The sequence below is a fragment of the Chironomus tepperi genome, unplaced genomic scaffold (assembly GCF_022539635.2).
Source record: "Chironomus tepperi strain 1889 unplaced genomic scaffold, CSIRO-AGI_Ctep_v1 contig_89, whole genome shotgun sequence".
NCBI lineage: Eukaryota > Metazoa > Arthropoda > Insecta > Diptera > Chironomidae > Chironomus > Chironomus tepperi.
In genome coordinates, this window is record NW_027226211.1 from 24,257 (window position 1) to 44,558 (window position 20,302).

At 33.4% G+C, this 20,302-nt stretch overlaps 1 protein-coding gene and 1 non-coding gene across 2 annotated transcripts; one reads left to right on the plus strand and one right to left on the minus strand.

Annotated features, from left to right (window-relative positions):
* Window positions 1-6,553: 6,553 nt before the first annotated feature.
* Window positions 6,554-8,319, minus strand: LOC139086831 (putative leucine-rich repeat-containing protein DDB_G0290503). The gene is made up of 3 exons (XM_070635440.1): window positions 8,301-8,319; window positions 8,044-8,094; window positions 6,554-7,847 (listed from the first exon to the last, which is right to left on the minus strand). The coding sequence occupies exons 2-3, from the start codon at window positions 8,058-8,060 to the stop codon at window positions 6,614-6,616; spliced, it is 1,251 nt and encodes a 416-aa protein (XP_070491541.1). The 5' UTR covers window positions 8,061-8,094; window positions 8,301-8,319; the 3' UTR covers window positions 6,554-6,613.
* A 6,618-nt stretch (window positions 8,320-14,937) lies between these two features.
* Window positions 14,938-15,010, plus strand: TRNAF-GAA (transfer RNA phenylalanine (anticodon GAA)). The gene has a single exon. It is a non-coding gene; the product is annotated as a tRNA-Phe (tRNA).
* The last annotated feature ends 5,292 nt before the right edge of the window (window positions 15,011-20,302 follow it).

Consider the following 20,302-nt stretch of genomic DNA (forward strand, 5'->3'; position numbering starts at 1 on the left):
ATTTCAAACGGTCTATGAAACAGTAAATGGAGTGAAAACTTATAACGTGTTAGTTTAGTACATGAGCAACAAAATAGCTTTTTACATGCTGTGTAATTGTTAATGTGCTTTTTTGTATGGCTTTTTTGTTCTGGTACTTCCTTTGTTTTGTTAATGTTTTGTGTGGGTTTAGTCAGAAATTGGTGGAATAATGGATGTAAATTGAACTTTTTTTGAGTATTTTGGAATTGCTGATGTGAATTTTTGCACAAAAATAGGATATGTCCATTGCTGAGCTTGAATTCATCCTCAAAAATGGGGTATGTCCTTCATAAAGCTAGAATTCTTCCTCAAAAATAGGGTATGTCCCTCTTAAAGCATAAATTCATCCTCAAAAATGGAGTATGTCTCTCGTAAAGCTTGAATTCATCCTCAAAAATTGAGTATGTCTATCGTTGAGCTTGAATTCATCCTCAAAAATGGAGTATGCCCCTCGTAAAGCTTGAATTCATCCTCAAAAATGGAGTATGTCCATCGTTAAGCTTGAATTCTTCCTCAAAAATGGAGTATGTCCATCGTTAAGCTTGAATTCTTCCTCAAAAATGGAGTATGTCCCTCGTAAAGCTTGAATTCATCCTCAAAAATGGAGTATGTCCATCGTTAAGCTTGAATTCATCCTCAAAAATGGAGTATGTCCCTCTTAAAGCTTGAATTCATCCCCAAAAATGGGGTATGTCCCTCGTAAAGCTTGAATTCATCCTTAAAAATTGAGTATGCCCTCGTTGAGCTTGAACCAATCCTGAGCTTCCTCCTTCCACCAAACACCACAATATCTCCAAGCATTTTACATCTCTAAATGATATTTTCATCATTATATCATTATAACATCATTTTCAAGCAATTTAAAGCATCTTATCGGAATGAGAAGGAATAAAAAAAATCTTTCAAGTACAGACATCAACAATTGTTAACAAAATGATTTAACCAGAATATTTCCATTATGATTGTTGTCATATCAAAAAAAAAAAGAAATTGTCATAGTTTCAATTAACATAAGAAAATGGTTTGTGCTGAACATCAGCAGACAACAACAAAAAAAAGTCATTTGTCGCACTCCCCAAACTTACAATAGAAAAAAAAATTCGCTTTCATTTGCAATGCTCCAAACAATGAAATTAAGGACAATGACAAGAAAAAAAATTGAAAAAAATTGTGCTCGTTCCTTCCGAGTGGCTTAAGCGCATTTTTGTCCTAGTAAACAAAAAATTGACTAATAAGTTAGTTCCTAACCTAGAAAATGTGATCCAGAAGAATCCAGATCAATTCATGGACAACAAAACAAGATCCAGTAAGGTCCAAGTTACTTCCTAGACCTAAAAAGTAAGATCCAGTAGGATTCAAGACACTTCCAGACCTGCAAATCAAGATCCAGTAGAATCCAAATCAAATCAAAAAGATCCAGTAAGGTCTAAGTAACTTTCCAGACCTCAAAAGTAATATCCAAATCACTTACAGACCTACAAAACAATGTCCATCAGGATCCTAGTCATTATCGACAAATTATGCAATAAATTAATTAATAGTAAGAAATTTCTCTTGTAACGGTTATTCAAAATTTAAATCTTTCATTCTCAGCCAGCTTCAGGTATATTTTTTGTAGCCAACTTCAGGTATGTTTACAAATGAAATATGAAATTAAAATCATCAATTATCAAATGCAGGAATGATTCCAAGATTTAAGACTATGTGATGCTCTCAACGACAGCCAACCGACCTTACAAAGTGTCTGATTCTTTCCAAAAATCCACTAAAAAAATTTCACTGTTTATTTTTTTACAAAATGCTGTAAAACATTTTGCTATTATTCAAAAAGTAGGGTGTAAGTCAGTATAAACTTCATCGTCTGTTTCTGTTTTTGTTTCTTCTCCACTGACTTCTTATTATTATGCAGAAATTTCTGTAAGCGACACATCAAGGAAATGAGAGAAATAAAAAAAGAGGAAGGAAATTAGGTTAAATGTTCAATTTTGTTTACTATTGTGCTGCAATTCTCATTTTTTGTGGACGCTGTGATGAGATGGAGGAGCGTCCACTAGAAGAGCAAGTAGCGAGCTTAAGTTGAGCAACTACGAGTAGCATAAGAGAGAATAGATTTTTGCTAAAAGACATAAAAGTCAATCACGCAAGCGGATGAGAAGAAGAGTTCCAGTTTTTATAAAGTCACCGCCAGTCAAGCCACAACTACGTCCCGGTCACAACAATTGATTGGATTCATCCGGAGCTGTGTTGCAAGACATATTGGCCCATCCTAAAGTGTAGATTTACCGAGACAAATATAGAATAATCTGTTAATTCCATAGCAAGTCCTCTGTGGCCGAGCGGACAAGCAATGAGAACCGAAGTCAATAGCGCATGGAAATCATCTTTGATCGAGTTTACAGGAATCAATTAATTCCCATCCCCATCCTTCAATCAAAAAACATTCCAAATACCCCCTTGACCCTCCGCGCAAATCCAATTGAAATTCATTCCATCTTTAAACTCACTCCCCCCTCCAAAAAAGGACATCCAGCATCATCGTAATGTTAAATGAAGCATCTTAAGTTAACGAATCTTTCATTTGAGATAATTTTATCAAGTAAAATTGACAACATGCGTAAAAAGCTTGAGGGATGAGTGAGTGGATGTGAAAAAAAATGGTCGACGAGCAGCACCAGAAAAAAATTTATTTTATTTGACTTAATGAAGCTTTTCAGTTCCTTTGCTAACATTTACTTAAAGCAGATGGTGAGTCTTAAAGTTGCTTAATGTTTTAAAAAAAAGAGAATTAAATTTTACAGACATCAAAGCCTGCCTGAAATAACACAAGTCCTGAATATTTACTGAGCATTTCAACCACCGGAATATTTAATTTCCTTGTGGGGAGATTCTTTGAGAGAATTTTTAGCTGTGGCTTTGACTGGATATGATTTTGAGTTTTTTGAGACTCTGTTGGGTCGATACAGACTCTGAAGGGTCGATAGAGACTCTGGAGGGTCGATAGAGTCTCTTTAGAGTCGATAGAGACTCTTTAGGATCGATAGAGACTCTTTAAGGTCGATAGAGACTCTTTAGGGTCGATAGAGACTCTGGAGGGCTGAAAGAGACTCTGAAGGGTCGATAGAGACTCTGGGTGGTCGATATAGACTCTGGAGAGTCGACAGAGACTGTTTAAGGTCGATAGAGACTCGGTAGCATTGATAGAGACTGTTTAAGATCGATAGAGAGACTCTTTAGGATCGATAGAGAGACTCTTTAGGATCGATAGAGAGACTCTGTAGGGTCTATAGATACTCTGTAGGGTCTATAGATACTCTGTAGAGTCGATAGATACTCTATAAGTTCCATAAAGACTATAAATGTCACAAATTTAATCGAAATAATAATTAAAAAATATCTAAAAAAATCCCCACCTGGAATCATGATGCTTCCTACCCATAAAATTCACAAGCTATCTTGAAAATGCCTTTGCCAATTGCTTTTTTATTGTAATTACATCAGTCTTTATAAGTCTGTAGTATTTATTGAGACTTTTTTTTTCTTCTCTTTATTTTTCGTTAAGGATGAAAAGCAAAAATGGCATTAAATATTTTTTTTAAGTTCTTTCCCTTCTTTTTTACCTTCGTAAAATCGCTAAAGAAAACTTTCCAGCCATCGATTTATTTTTCATATTTAGAATAGGAATTTTTTTGGGGATTGAGTGACTTTTGGTGGTATTTTTGGATAGAAAATGTAAATGACGAAAAGCTTTTTGTGAAAATTCTTTTGTTATCGTGACGGGAAATTTTGCGGACTCAATTTTTGTTATCAGCAATTTATTGTGTAAGGAATTTGTTAATTTTTTTGTGGTATGTGACTTCCTTATGTACGCTGTGTTATTGAGTAGAGTTGAATCTGGGATATTGAGTCATATTGGGTATTGAGTCATAAAAGCAAATCTGTCAATTTGAGGGTAAGGCCTCTGTAGCCGAGCAGTTAAGAAACAGACTGGAACTCTGAATCACAATTTCTGTGAGGATGTGGGTTCGATTCTTACTTGATACCGATCTGTTAATCTATTATACTAGTTTACTCGAGAGCGCCCGTGGCGCCCATCTTCAGATTTTTCAGCTTCACACGGCTTCACAAAATGGCTTGACCCCAAATTTTCAGCTTCACAAAGCTTCAAGTGGCATCACATGACTTCACGTTGCATCACATGAGTTCGTGTGACATCACATGACTTTACGTTGCATCATATGAGTTCATGTGGCATCACATGACTTCACATTGCATTGCATCACATTAGATCCCCATTCCCCCTGATACCCCTCAATTTTCAACATCACAAAATGGCTTCACATGGCTTCCGTTTTTGTATCAGCAAAGGAATTGGGTGTTTTTAATAAAGATGGTAGATTTTCATTATGGCACATTGCTCGACGACTAGATTTGGCAACTTAAGTGTGCGTGGCACACTAGTGTGACACCAGAAATGTACGATATTGTCTATTAACCATATGCTGTGTGCGATGCTTACCATTGAGGTCTACGGCGTTAAAATAAAAGGTTGGACACTACTGCTCCACGACATTACAGAGGATAGAAGTCATTGCTTGTATTTTGACACTAAAAATTGACATCATAGCCATCCTTATCCACTCATTTCTCCTCTAGACAAATGCACTGTACACATCCAATCTTAAATTTTACCAAAAAAAATTCTGTTTTTTTTTTCTTCATATTTTAACTTTATTCCCTCCAAGAAGAAAGGAAAGGAAAAAAACTTTGAGTTTTACTTCGAAAAGTTTAATGAAGCTGAAAAAACTATAAATTTATATTCATTTTGATGTGACTCTTTTGGAATCAAAAACGAATGAGAGGAGAAAAGTTTTCAATACTTTTTTTCTTTTATTTTCTTTTCTTACTTACCTTCTTCATAGCTTACAGGATGACTAGAGGGTGTCAAGGGATGAAAAGTTTGTGTTTTTGTGGATTATTATGATATGGAATGGAATCTGATCATTAGAATGATGTGAAATATGATAAAATGCTTTAAGTTATGCAATTATGTAAAGTTAGAGTCATAGCCAGCAGTAATCCATTCTTGAGGCTTCTTTTTGAACTTGTGGAATGATGATACTTTGTAGTCATGTAAGTTTATATTGAATCGGACTCAAATAACCTTGCGGTATACCAAGTAAACTTACAAACTAAGTATCTCAACACAGCAGGCTGCTCGGCACACTAGATAGCCCGACACATCAGGTAACCCAACACAGCAGGTTGCTCGACACACTAGATAGTCCGGCACAATAGATAGTCCGACATAGTAAGAAGTCCGACACACCATATTGCCTGGCACACTTGGGAGTCCGACACATCAGGTAACCCAACACACCAGGTAGCCCAGCACACTAGTTAGTCCGACACACCAGATAGTCTGACACACAATATAGTCCGACACACCATATTTCCCGGTACACTTGGTAGTCCGACACATCAGGTAGCCCAACACAGCAGGTTGCTCTGCACACTAGATAGTCCGACATACCAGATAGCCTGGCACACTAGGTAGTCGGACACATCAGGTAATCCAACACAGCAGGTTGCTCTACGCACTAGAGTAGTCCGACACACCAGATAGCCCGGCACACTAGGTAGTCCGACACAATAAGTAGTCCGACACACCAGATAGTCCGACTCAGTAAGTAGTCCGACACACCAGATAGCCCGACACAACATGTACCTCGACGCACCAGGTTGCCCATTACTACACAATTTCCAAAAAATCTCACAATCTCCCGTCTCTAGCCACCCAATTATCAAAAAAACAGTCAAGAAAGCAAAAACACCAAGAAGACAAAAAAAAAATCATAACTATAAATTGAATACGGTGAATGTACAGAGGAAAAGAAAGGACAGAGAAAAAAGAAAAAAACTTTATGTGGACAGAGGAAACTTATTAGGGCACATTCTTAGTTTTATGTCGCTACTAAAATCAAATTGCGAAACTTTCGATATACATACATAACATTTCGGAGGGGAATGTCGAGCAGTATTGGCTTACAAATATTCTATTAATGTCTTTTTATAGTAATGCTTGGCTCATCCATCAAGCTGTCCCGACCGACGCAAATAAAGAATTCTTTACAGGTTATGAAACAGTTATTAGGTACCGTAGTGGTGTAACATGAAGGTATGCTCTATGCCGATTAAGGAAGGCTTAATCTCTATTATTAATACCAAATGGCCGAAGCCTCTAGTTGCCGTCCATATGCCTTCCATTTGGTGTTAATAAAAGAGATTTAGCCTGTAAAGCTCCTTTTTCGTTTGTGTCACTCGGGTATGGACCCTTAATCATATACAAAGCATAGCTTGACCTATCCGCAAGATGTCTTCATGATGTGGTTTGAAAATTATTATTTTTATCAATATAATTTTATTTATAATATTTAGGATTTGAGTACATATCTTGAGAATATATAGTTATATAGCCACAATTCTGTGTCTAGTATGTTAAGCATCTCCTGCTTAGACATCCTGCTAGCTATTATGACAGTAGAACATGTAAACATTAAAATGTTATTGACTCAGCTAATATCTAATAACTTACTTATTGTAATGAGTAATTAAGCGCCATATCAGAGACATCGAATATCACCTTTAATGACTTCATGATTTTTGCTGTCCGTTCATTAAATCTGATCTCACTTTCCTGGACTTTTTTATTGATTTCCTTGAAATTCTCGTCCATTTTTGCCATCAAGTTCATCTCGATGTTTTCAACAGCTTTGTTGATTGCCTCAATTATGACTTCATGTGTGGCTTTCGATTCTGATTCTATTGTTGATATTCTGTCGATGTTTTGCTTAAAGTCATCAAGCTTTTTGTTGACTTTTTCAACAGATTTTTGAATATTTGCGACTTTATCACTCAGTTCCGCATAATTTTCGTTATTTTTAGTGCAATTATCTTTTGAATCTTTAATTAAGGATGAGAAGCTATCCTTAAGACTTGACATTTGATCCTCAATTTTTACATTTAAAGCCGAGCAATTCTTGGTCTCAATTGACTTTTCGTTAAGGATGTCTTTTAAATGTTGAAGCTTAGTCTGATAAAAGTTAACAAATTTTGAGGAATTGATCTTACTTTCTAAATTTTCAAGCTCTAATTTGAAATCATTAAAATTTAGTGATTTTGATTCTGATTCGAGAAATGTAAGTTCCTGAGCAAGGCTTGAATATTCTGAGTTGTTGCATTTAGTTGGGAGTTCTTTTATGAGATTTAGAACTGATGTCCGATTTGTTGCAATTTGGTTAATACATGTGTTAGAACTAAGGTACAATTGCCTTAACTTTGTCAACGAATCAAATACTTTAGGATCAATGTGAGTGATTTTAGTATCGTAAAGATTAATATATTCCAATTCAGGATTAAAATCAAACAGCCCTTCCTCTAATATTTCTATATAATTCCCAGCTTGAATCAAAAATTCAATCAATTTTGGAAATGGCTTTAAGTCTGATTGCTGAATTTCTTTTAGTCCGACGTTATTAAAGTAAATACCTTTAAGATTTTTAAAAATGGCATCTATACCACGCGGAAAATATGAAATTGTTACTGATACAAAATACAAATAATTCACATTATCGTTAGTGTGGCTACTTTGATGATTTCCTGTTGTTGAATCAATATATGCTGTATCTAATGTGTTTATTGTTATTCCTTTATTGATGTAGCAAGTATATAAACTTCCAACTACATGCCAAGTGTTATATTTAAACTCGCATTCCAATGTTGCTGACTCAGAAGAATCAAATGAAATTACCAAGAGAAAGACGAGAAAGCTGGAGAAAAATTGAATTGATTTTAATGATTGCTCAATATTTAAGTGGACAGGTTTAAAGTTGACTAATTTTATGTCAATCCCTAAAACCCATCCACTCGAGAAATTATTCAGGAAAACCCAAAGTGCATGCTTTTCATGGTAAAAAAATACAACTGCGATGCTTAAAAGTACTGATAGAGGAACTGACTACTTACGTTATTGCTTTGATCATTTTCTGCCTTTGAATGATGTGTTGCTTTATTTTACTGTAAATATACTGAAGTAAGTGATAATCAAGCTTAACAATTTACTAACTTACGAATATATTGTCCAATTACCGTCGACGCACAATAATGAGGAACAAAGTAAATGCTCGGATGAAATAAAAGCTCAGTGATGGAATTCCAAATGCAGAAATATCAACTTAGCCGTTGGTTCCGTCACAATGTAGACTTGTTATGAATTATCTCACTTTTTAATGTTATTATTCAGCGACTGCTTCAATTTGTAGACTAACAACAGATCTGTCCAAGAACTTGAATTATTTTAAAACACTTAATAATCAACAATCAGCTTCAAACTGAGCCCAGAACAACGAAAGCAGTTCTTATATAGCATTGCATTACATCAAATATTTTTGAATATTCACATGCTGATAACTTTATGCTGGAATAAAAAATCCCCTCATGATTTTATTTTTCGCTGGAAATACCAAGTTTACTGATAATTTCTTTGTTATGATTTGGTTCCCTTAGGGCAATAAGGAACGAATTTTAGAAGAATTTGTGGGGAAACAGGCTGGAGGTTGTCCTTAACTGCATTTTTTAGGGTTATTCCAAAATTGCAGACCTTGAAGTGTCTTGGACGAGCTGTAAGCCTGCGCATCTAAAATGCAGGAACTACGAACTTGAGTTTACACCGAATCCTAGTATTCTTAGCTTATCCCTGCATAATTAATTCCAAATTCCTACAAGAACGACCAACATAATCTTTGTGGCCACGAGCATCCGCAATGACTTGTTTTTTATTTTTGCATGCTAAAATTATTTTAATTTGTTGAAAAAAATATTGTGATTACCGACTAAATACAGCGCGATGTGTGTTATCTTAAAGAGCATGTATAGTACAATCATGACTTGACCTATACACGAGGCTTGTCGGAGTGAATATGTTCAATATTTCTCATTTGTGTGCGGAAATTTTGTTTTGATGACATTTTGAGTAAAATATGTGCGGAGTCTGTAGGTTCAATCCTCATCATGTGACCATTTCCGTATGTAGAGCTTTTAATAAAAAGCTTTTGCTGAATCTGACTCAATTGCTTATGTACTTATGTTCCTGTCCACAAGTTGAACTGATATTTTAGCGCCAAGTAGCTTTTAATTCTCATCATCGCTTTAATTGTGGATTCCAACCATGGGTATACAGCGCAATTGCCTGGAAAAAAGTCTTAAACAACATAACTTTGGTTCCTCTTGGATGTTAAAAGGTGCTTTAAACTGTAAAATGCAGCATGTGCAGAGTGAATCCGATTGCGTTATCTGATGTGCTGTTCACAAAGGATTTGAGGTATTTGAACTCCTTGACCACTTCAAATCCTTTATTCTGGACATTTAAATGACTACCTACTCGCTGCTTAGTTTTGACGATTTATAAATAAAATTTCATACCCCAGTCACCCCTCACCCCCTCAGAACAAACTTCTGCCTTTGCCCCTGCTCATAAAAAAAACTCTGAAGAGCTTCATAAGCTATAAAAATTACGTGTTGTTTTTGGATGGAATTAAATCAGAAAAAAATTTTTCACTTTTTTTTTTTTTTTTAAAAAATAAGCTTACAACGATAATCGCTTTGTTATGAGGTGTAAGAAAAAACATACGATGAATGATGATGATGATGATGAGAAGATGAGCATGATATTTATGCTGTTTGAAAGGAAAATATAAAATGTGAATTATCCATAAAATAAATATTGTTTTAAAATTTATTATGGGAAATGATTTTATTGCATCGCTGATGCTGGAAATTTGTGATGTCTGTGCTTTTATTCCTGAATTGAATTGAATTTGGAGTGAAATAAAAATTATGTTTTTTTTCCTTCTATTTTTAGAGATTTGGTGAATTTTAAAAGATAGAAAAACGAGAACAAAGAACAATAAAAATTCAAATCGAATTGAGAGTGAATGAGTCAAGTCAGGGGTTGGTTACTTGAATGGAACTAATTAAATTTTAGGAATTTTGAGCATCAATAATTTAATATTGTTGAGATGCAAAATTTAATCAATTTTACTTTAAAATTTCAAATTTAATAAATTTTTAAAATTTTAAAAATTCAAACAAAATTCCACATTTTGAAAAATTTGATTTTAAAAATTTGAATAAAATTTTAAAAAAATTGTTAAAAAATTAACTTTAAAGTTAAATTAAAATTTTATATAATTGCTATTTTCTAAAAAAAATTAAATTTCTTAAAATTTTGAAGTTTATAATTTTTTCATTTTGAGATCTAATTTTTAAGAAATTTTAATCTATAACTTTAAACAAATATTTCAATTTCTTTATAAACTCAAAATTTAAACTAAAAAATTCAATTTTCAAAATTTCAGTTAATTTTTTTTAAAATGTGTAATTAAAATTTAACTTCAATTAAAATTGAAAGAGTAATTTTTAAAAAAATTATTTTTATTTTAATCTTTTAATTTAAAATTCATTTTTTAATTTAATTTGAATTTAAATTAATTTGAATTTATTTTAAATTTATTTTAAAAAGAAAAAAAATTTTTTTTTGATTTTTTTAATTTTTAATTTTTTTTTCTTTTAATACCAAAAATTTTAGTTTTTTAATTTTAATTTTTTTTCTTGAAATTCAAATAAAAGGAAATTTAATTTAGAAATAAATAATTTAAATTTCTGTAACCTCCGCTTATCAACCCCTCCAAAAACAGAAAATAAAACAATCTTTAATATCCCATCGCAAAATCAGAATCAATCCAATAAACTCAATCCCAAAAGCATCATAAAAATTCTAATGAAAAATATCGATAGAATAAATTTTGAATCGCAAATTCAAAGTCAATTCACCATCATCTCGTGTTCTCATTAAAATAAGTCAATAACAAGAAAGTTCAATGTCAAATTCATCAAGCTTTTTGTACATTATTTTGCTTCTTGTTGACTCTTATAATCAATTTAGTTATTTATGGTTTTGCTACTTTTTAAGAAGTTTGAAGCACAGTGTGGATTTCTCAAAAACGACCGTTAATTTTTTTCAAAAAAAATATTTTTTGTCGTTAATATTCAAATTTTTTTTGACCGTTATTTTTACTTTTCTTTGTAACGTAAATTTTTATTTTGAAATAAGTTGAGTTCGAATTTTTCGACAATCTGTGACTTGAAAATAACTAGACTAGATGCTCAGATCAAAACTTACCTACTTCCTTGGCTGGGCGCACAAGGGTCCATTGCCGCGCATAGAAAATGTCTAAAGACAGCTCTATCCTTCGAAACCTGCTTAATTGCTACCAAATTCACCTCACAATGGTCCTAATCTTCTCCTGCATCTAAAAAACTACCCCAAAAATATACATCCCTCAATAATCAACAGTTCATACACAATCCACATGATGAAAAGTCTTTATCGAACATCATAAATTCATCCGATATAAAACTATAGTCTATAGTCATGAACATACATATCCAAATTCTCTATCCAAACATAAATATCTATATTGATACAACACGTGTAATAAAAATAGAAATAAGAATTGGTAATACACTAGTCTAGTTGCAATGTGAAAATTTTCTTTCAAGGTTAATTTACGGCCATAATATATCAATCTGTAATGTTGCCGTAACTTCAACCCCAAAATAAAAACCTTTTCTATACTCTATCGTTTTATCACATAAATTCATGCATAGGAATATGTTTTTAGATAAAGAAAATTATTTTTGTTCCTTCTTTTCTTTTGAGGTTATCTTATTGATGTGAAAAAGGGGGTGAGGAATGGAAAATGTCTGGCAGTTTGGTAGTTGGAATGATGTTTCTTCATATTCTTGAATATGGTCAGGTTTGGAGTGTTGTAAAGTTGAGAATTTAAAGCTATAAATCAATGGTGAGCAACCTTTCACATATTGGTTGTAATCTTCGACCAAAACCGCACACGACAGACGGTTCATGGAATTTCCAAACAATTTGGGTGACGTTCTAGGTTCTCAGGTTGCTTACCTCTCCTATACATGAATTAATAGTTACCTACAGCCTAAATAATGATAAAGCCTTCACTGGATGTTTACTGGATCTTGAAATTTGGAATTTTCTTTAATAATTTGATAATATTTACACAAATTTCACTCATTTATTTGGATAATTAGATTGTTACACAAGTTAAATCACTTCCAATGGACACAAATGAGGAAATAAGTTAATAATTGTCACTTAGCAAAGTTATTTTCACTTTTTATTTTAATTCCACTTTTTAATTGTAAAATTGCAACTTTTTGGGCACTTAATCTACATTAATCCAAGTTCAGCACATTTAAACACTATAATTAATCACTAAATAGCACTTTAAACTGCTTAGAATTAGTTATTTTCTTTAATAAATTCAATTGTTTACAATATTTTATTCAAAGCACACTTCGGTAAAGCTTTGCTTCATTTTTTTCAAAGCATCGCTTTTAGTACTCCAAATTCTTCACTTAAGACTTGAATTACGGTAATTGGCAAGTTATTGCAAGCGATGTAGCCAGTTTTAGACTTAAAATAAGGAATGCCATGGATCACTATTGATCTGTACGGCCAGCGAAGTAAGTAAACCCCAAAAGAAGCCATAATATACCTAAATTTCCCAAAGTTATCATCCATTATACTCACAATATCCTCAAAATTCACATTATTCCTAAAAATCACGATTCTGATTCCCTCATAAAATATTCATAATCTCATTCCACCCATAGTCCCATAAAATTATGCACCATATCCACATAATTTCCTTAATAATTTTCACACCATCTCGTTACTTTATCTTAGAGCAGGCAATGTTATATGATACAACAACTGTAGACAGACATACTGCACACTTAATGTCAATTTATTGAGATGTTCTGTGAGAAATTGAATATCTACTTTATTTCTCCCCTTTTTTTGTTTTTGAGTACATCCAAAAAGTAAGAAACATGAAGAAGTTCAAGGAAAAAGATCAAATGAAGACGTTACCATAGTGAGAGCATCTCACATGAAGGAAATAGCATAAGAAAATTGTGTTGTATACATGAAAATAAATCTTGTCTCTTTTCTTTCCATTTCGATGAAAATGTGCCATCGTTAGTGTCGGTCTATTGAGTAAAACATAACATTAAATTGGCAAAATATTGGTTTCGAATTCCAGTATTGAATGAGTTCATCATCAATACATATATGGGTATGTGCTTGCTCTCTATCGACTTTATTCACTATTAAAAAGAATTTCTATTGACTTTATTTTTAAGGGGATTGTTTTGGGTTGGAATGTGGTTTTGTCTGACTGGGTATCTTGGGTATTTATTGAGGATTTATCTCTTTGATTTTAAAGAGTTCATGAACTTATGTGCTGTTTTTCAAATATTCTTCGACCGTTATTTTTCAAATATTCTACGACCGTTACTGTTCAAATATTCTACGACTGTTATTTTTCAAATATTCTACGACCGTTACTTTTCAAATATTCTACGACCGTTATTTTTCAAATATTCTACGACCGTTACTGTTCAAATATTCTACGACTGTTATTTTTCAAATATTTTACGACCGTTACTGTTCAAATATTCTACGACTGTTATTTTTCAAATATTCTACGACCGTTACTTTTCAAATATTCTACGATCGTTATTTTTCAAATATTCTACGACCGTTATTTTTGAAATATTCTACAATCGTTATTGTTCAAACTTTCTTCGATCGTTATTTTTCAAATAATCAACGACTGTTATTTTTCAAATATCCAACGACCGTTATTTTTCAAATATTAAAATTACTGTTAATATTTAATATTCAAATGACAATAAAATTTTTGAATATTTAATGACAGTTATTTTCATTAATTAAATTATTTCATAAAAATGCGCACTAAACCCCTCCAATTGATTATTAGCGAATAAAAAAATCTCTCCTTGTCCACAATTTCAAGCTACAAGTACTCTTATGTATAATAATAGAAAAAAAAATAAGTTTATCATCATCATCGTCGTCACTTGACCAAGACACTACACATTCTATCCATTCGTATTTTTTTTTATTATTTTTATCGAAAGCTGAATTCTGCTCCTGAGGGCAATATGGCAACATTATAGAGACCGGATTGAAGATGTGTGATGAAAAATACAATTCCTTTTAATCCCCAACAAAAATACTTATATTTATAGTCATGAAAAATAAGGAGGTTGCACAAAAAAAAAAGACAGCAAGACTTGATGATGCTGTTACGAGATAGTGAGTGCCAAGTTGTGTGTGAGTGAATGGACATCTTTTATTATAGTTTGTCATTTAATTCTGAAAAATGATATTTTTTTAGTACTTCTCACATGAACTTTCATGCTATGATATTTTTAGGATGTCACATTAGACTGAGATTTTCTTATTTAGCTTTATTTTATGAATATTATGTGGTTGAGGTCTAATTTTTGTGTATTATGGCTTTTGGCTGGATTGTGATGTCAAGTGTGGTTTATTAAGATTGAGACTTGAGATTATGGATGATGTAGAGCTAGGCATGGTATGGGCGTATTGAATCCATTTCTGCAATTTGCTGAATTTGTACCTACAAAATGTTTGACCATGCTCCGACTTGGAGCATATGATGCTGCAAGAGGCCTTCCATCTGGCTCTATTGCTGGCAAAACCTTAATTACCTCAACTTAAACAACATTTGTAAGCAATTCAATATCCATACCATTCCAAACCGGAATAATGTGAAGTAATAATAAGAAGAAAAACTCAAACAACGAAGAATTAGCTGTAAAGTGACTAAATAAGAAGAAGACATTACAGCTTATCAGCTATTTATTTTCTTCTTTAATTATTCGTGAGTTCATTAATATTAGCAATTTTGTCAAACTTAAAATATCAATTGATAAGCCGAAATAGCTCAGTTGGGAGAGCGTTAGACTGAAGATCTAAAGGTCCCCGGTTCAATCCCGGGTTTCGGCAAATCAACTTTTTTTTTTTTTTGCTTTTTTTGTTAAAATTTTTTGTAAATTTTCAATTTTTTAAAGCACATTTTAACATGCGCTCTAAGCCATAGTCAGTATATTCATTCTAATCACTTCCCACACATGAAAAGAGCATTTAAAAGAATAGAAGAAAAAGGTTAAGGATCTAATTATATCATAATGATGACAGTAGCAACATTGTTGACACATAAAACCACATTATTTTCCTTTTTTATTTTAAAAGATTTTTTTTGTTTGATTTTTCAAGTCTTTTGTGATGTGCATTGGGTGGTTGGGGTGAGGATGGGGTTGGTAGTATATAGAAATAGAAGTGAAGCTATAGAAATTCAGTTAATAATAGCCACAACCCAAAGTTTCAAGGTAGACAACAAAGCTGGGTGCCTTACAAAGCAGTTCCTAATCTCAAAAACTCACCTTCCGAGAATTTTTATGAAAATGGACCACATCTTTTAAAATGTTATATGTCTTGGTTCTTGATCTAAGTCTGCAAAATTCAGCATTGACCGCAACAATTTATGTAAATTTAGTTCCTTTTGATGGGTAAATTCTATTGAATCTGTACACAACAGCAGCCATCAAGAAGCAACAAAGAATGACAAAAAAAATGGATTCACGACGTCAACTTTTCAGACGATGGAATAAGTGGCACAACAATCGTTTATTGTCAGGCTTCTTTTTGGGGTTGTTACTATTGATGTGATTGAGTGGATAAGGAAATTTAAAGTGGATTTGCAGGCGCTGTTAGGGACTTGAATTGAGGATGTGATTTTGATTTGAAAAATTAACGGTCAAATTATAAATTTGTTTTAAAAAATTAACGGTCAAATTTTAAAATAAATTTTGAAAAAATAACGGTCAAATTTAAAACTTTATTTTTTGAAAAATTAACGGTCAAATTTTAAATTTTACTTTGAAAAATTAGCGGTCAAATTTCAAATTTTATTTTGAAAAATTAACGGTCAAATTTCAAATTTTATTTTGAAAAAATTAACGGTCAAATTTAAAATTTTATCTTGAAAATTTAACGGTCAAATTTCAAATTTTATTTTGAAAAATTAACGGTCAAAGTTCAAATTTTATTTTGAAAATTATTTTAAAAATTTAACGGTCAAAATATTTTTGAATTTAGTTTTTGATTTTTGAAAATTTCAAAACCGTTATTTTTTGAAGTAACTGAAGTCGGCATTATCAGAACCAAATAGCCTACAATCCCAAAAACCAAAGCATATATTCTTCATCCATTTCATTCATCTCTCCTCCAGTGTCACAACAACCTTCAATCCACAACAATACATTCATCACACACAATAAAGAATCCTTGATATTAATCATAAAGTTAGTATGAATGCCTTTTGTAACATTACTGACTGTAATAAATTGAAATCATGAGTTTGTAAAAATTTTAAGATAAAAACTCTTCTTGCTCAGTTCTGTGTGCGGTTTTGTGTAAAGTTTCAGTTAATTTTTCTTTTCTTATTTTTTCAGTTCATTTAAAAACAAAAGAAAAAGAAAAGTTTTACTCGAGAGATTTTGGATTTTTGATACCCATTTTGGGAGTGTGTCTTATTGTTCTACTGGAAAATTTAGTTTGCTATTGAGAAGTGGGGATGGTGATGTTGCCAAGAATGAGGTGACTAGGCAGTACTTCAGCTGACTTAAAATGTTATTAATACCACAAGCAGTAAGTGCCTTCCTGGTGCATTCGGTAGGACGTTTGACTCAAATTTTGGTATGGCAACCCGAAAGTCGTGGGTTCGAATCCCAGCCACTTTCAAATTTGTCCTTTTTAAGGATGTTGTCATACTTTGACTGCATAATGTTACGAAATCAAGCCTAAATTTGTAGCTCTGGGCAACGTTGGATTAAGGAACGGGTCTGAAACTTGAAGTGCAGCAAGAGTCAATGCGCCGAGAGTTTACTAGATGACTTTTTTGGGAATATTGATAGAATTGAACCTGAAAATACCAAGATACTAAGCCATTAGGTCACCAAATCACAACGGCACACAACTAAATAAGTAACTGACATCATTAATGCACAAACCCCATAGAAGAATATTTACATACCTAGATACACAAAAAAAAATCCTCAAAAATCTTTTAATGAAGTAAACACACAGGAAAAAAGGTCAGATGAACACATTCTTTACTTTATTCCATCACTCTTCATACCTACATGTGAGTTGTTAAAAGTTTACAAAGGATCTCAAGAGGACTTCCTCCCCTCTCCCCACTTCTTTTCCATGTTGAAAAATCGTAAAACGTCATGCTTATTTTTACTGAGTAACTCAACTCATTCAGTACGGTGAAGAAGGAAACAAATTGTAAGTGCTTTATGCTACCCGTAAGAAAAACACATGCAATTTCCCCTGTGAACCCCAAGAGCGACTTAAAAAAAGTTTATTTGAATTTTTTGTTATGGAATGGGAAAATTATTTTGAAAAAAATTGACTGACTGTGTTCTATGCACGACAATAACCTAATATAAAATTCAGCTCAAAGATCAACAGACCGGAAATTCTTGAAGCAAAAGGATTGAAAGATTGAAAGTTCTTCTTTTGTCCTTTTCCACAAAAAAACTTCCAAATGAGTAAACTTTTTAGTTATTTGTAACGTAAAATTTCTTAATACTTCTTCTTGAATGCGTACAAAGGGACTTTTAGGGGCATTAAAATTCAAGATTTTTGAGATGAGGAGGGAGAGTAATGACAGCTGTAGTGTCAAAATTGACGGAAAACAACAATCGTCATGGCAACACAGCTAGTTAGCGATACCTGATACAATGTTGTCCAAGTGGTAAGCTTAGACTTGCGTCATACTAGCGTCACACTAGTGTCACATCTCACAAGTGTAATATCACAATGCTGAGCGTCTCACTAGTGTAACATCAGACTTGTGTCGCGTCTCACTAGTGTAACATAACATTGGTTTGGCGTCGTAATAGTGTAGCGTCATCAAAGTGTCACTTCTCACTAGTGACACGTCATAATAGTGCCACGTCTCACTCGCGTAACATTTCACTAGTGTCAGGTCTGACTCGTGTCACTTCTCACTAGTGTCACGTCTCACTAGCGTCACATCACACTAGTGTCACGTCTCACTAGTGTCACGTCTCCCTAGCGTCACATCACACTAGTGTCATTCTCACTAGTGTCACGTCTGAATAGTGTCACGTCTGAATAGTGTCACGTATGAATAGTGTCACGTCTCACTGTTGCCACATCACACTAGTGTCACGTCACACTAGTGTCACGTCACACTAGTGTCACGTCACACAGTTTGATAACCACTGTCATAATATCTATGTTACGCTGCATTATTGTTGATGTCTTGATGTCCTTAGATACAAACTAGATCAGCAAGAACTGGAATCAACAAAATGCTTTACTTTGCTGGTCGTACAGATCAATTTAGACCCCCTGAGATGTCGCCTGAGACTAGCCCTATAACTGACTATTGCTTTTATTTCTAAATGCCATACTGTCTCAGTCAACAGCTTCCTCATACAGCATAAACTCCTACAATAATCAAATGCGCCATCCAAAGCCTTAAATCAAAAATCTCCATCAACAATCATCAAACTTGTCATCTATTCTCACTCTATTCATCTTCATTCATTTTTTTTCCTTTAACATTTCTGATTAAATTGTAACCTGAATTGAAAGTGGAATAAGTGCTTGTATACAATGAATAAGATAGATCTAAAGTGTATGTATCATGGAATGTTAAAATAAAAAGAAGAAAAGTGTCAATATTCTGGCTTCACTTGTTAAACTTTCTCTCCTCAGGCATCCTGCTGGCATGGAATAAATGTGCTTACGAAATGAACCATAAAAGTGGATTTTTTTTTTCTTCCTTCTATTGCCACTTGATGGCATAAATATACATAGCATCATCGAGTGGAATATTATTATTTTCAGGGGATGGAATGTTGTTGGTTGTAATGAGAGGTTTTTGGTATGGATGGACAGACAGACAAATAGCTATTCCTGATAGATTGAAAGACGGACTGACGGACGGACTTGTGGTCGGATTGAAAGCCGGATTAGTGGATGAACGGACTAACAGATGGACTATCTGATAGGATGGACTGTCGGATAGGATGGAATGTCGGATAGGATGGACTGTCGGATAGGATGGACTGTCGGATAGGATGGACTGTCGGATAGGACGGACTAGATGGACTAGACTGTCGGATAGGTTGGACTGTCGGATAGGATGGACTGTCGGATAGGATGGACTTTCGGATAGGACGGACTGTCCGATAGGACGGACTGTCGGATAAGATGGACTGTCGGATAAGATGGACTATCGGATAAACGGAGTGATTGATAGATTAGTGGATGATCGGACTAACAGACGGATTACCGGATAGACGGACTGTCAGACGGATTGACGAACGGATTAGCTAATATACGGACAGATAGTCGGACTGATGGATTAGCCGATAAACGAATTGATAGACGGATTAGTGAATGATCGGACTAACAGACGGATTACCGGATAGACGGACTGTCAGACGGATTAGCAAATATACGGACAAATTATATACGGCAAATATACGGCAAGAATTAGCTGATGAATGAATTGATTGCCCGATCTGTGAATGATCGGACTAGTAGACGAATTATCGGATAGACGGATTATCAAACGGATTATTGAAAAAATTATCAGATAGTGAGCTTTATGACCAAAACTGTGAACCGTCATAAAAGTATTCCATCCCCATGTCTAATATTGAAATATGGAAGACGAAGCGATTTTGTGTGCACGAACGGAAGATGAGACGAAAGCATTTTGAAGTGAGCGGATGAAAATAGATGGAATGACTAAAGAGCCCTTGATATAGTAATCCACATCATGTACATACTTGTATAATGAAAGTCATGGTGATTTGTTAAATATTCATCGATACACAAACATCTCCGACCAACCCCTCACTTCTTTGTTTCTTTTTTTTTTTGTTGATTTATTTTGAAACATTAATTAAGAATCGATATTGTTGTGTATATATAAATTGAACGCTGTGCAATGCGAGGAATAACAGTGCTGGATAGAAAAGCGAGCATAAATGATGATGACGATGCTGATGATGTTGGAAGAATGAAAAAGTTTATTTTTTTGTGAAAAATTGAAGTGAAATTTAAACTGAGAAAAGAAAATTGCATCATATTGAAGCTGTAAAGTTATAATTCCATTAAATATAGTGAAACTAGTGAATTACTCTGTCAATTTTGATAGGGGAGATACTTTGTGTTTAATGAGATTTT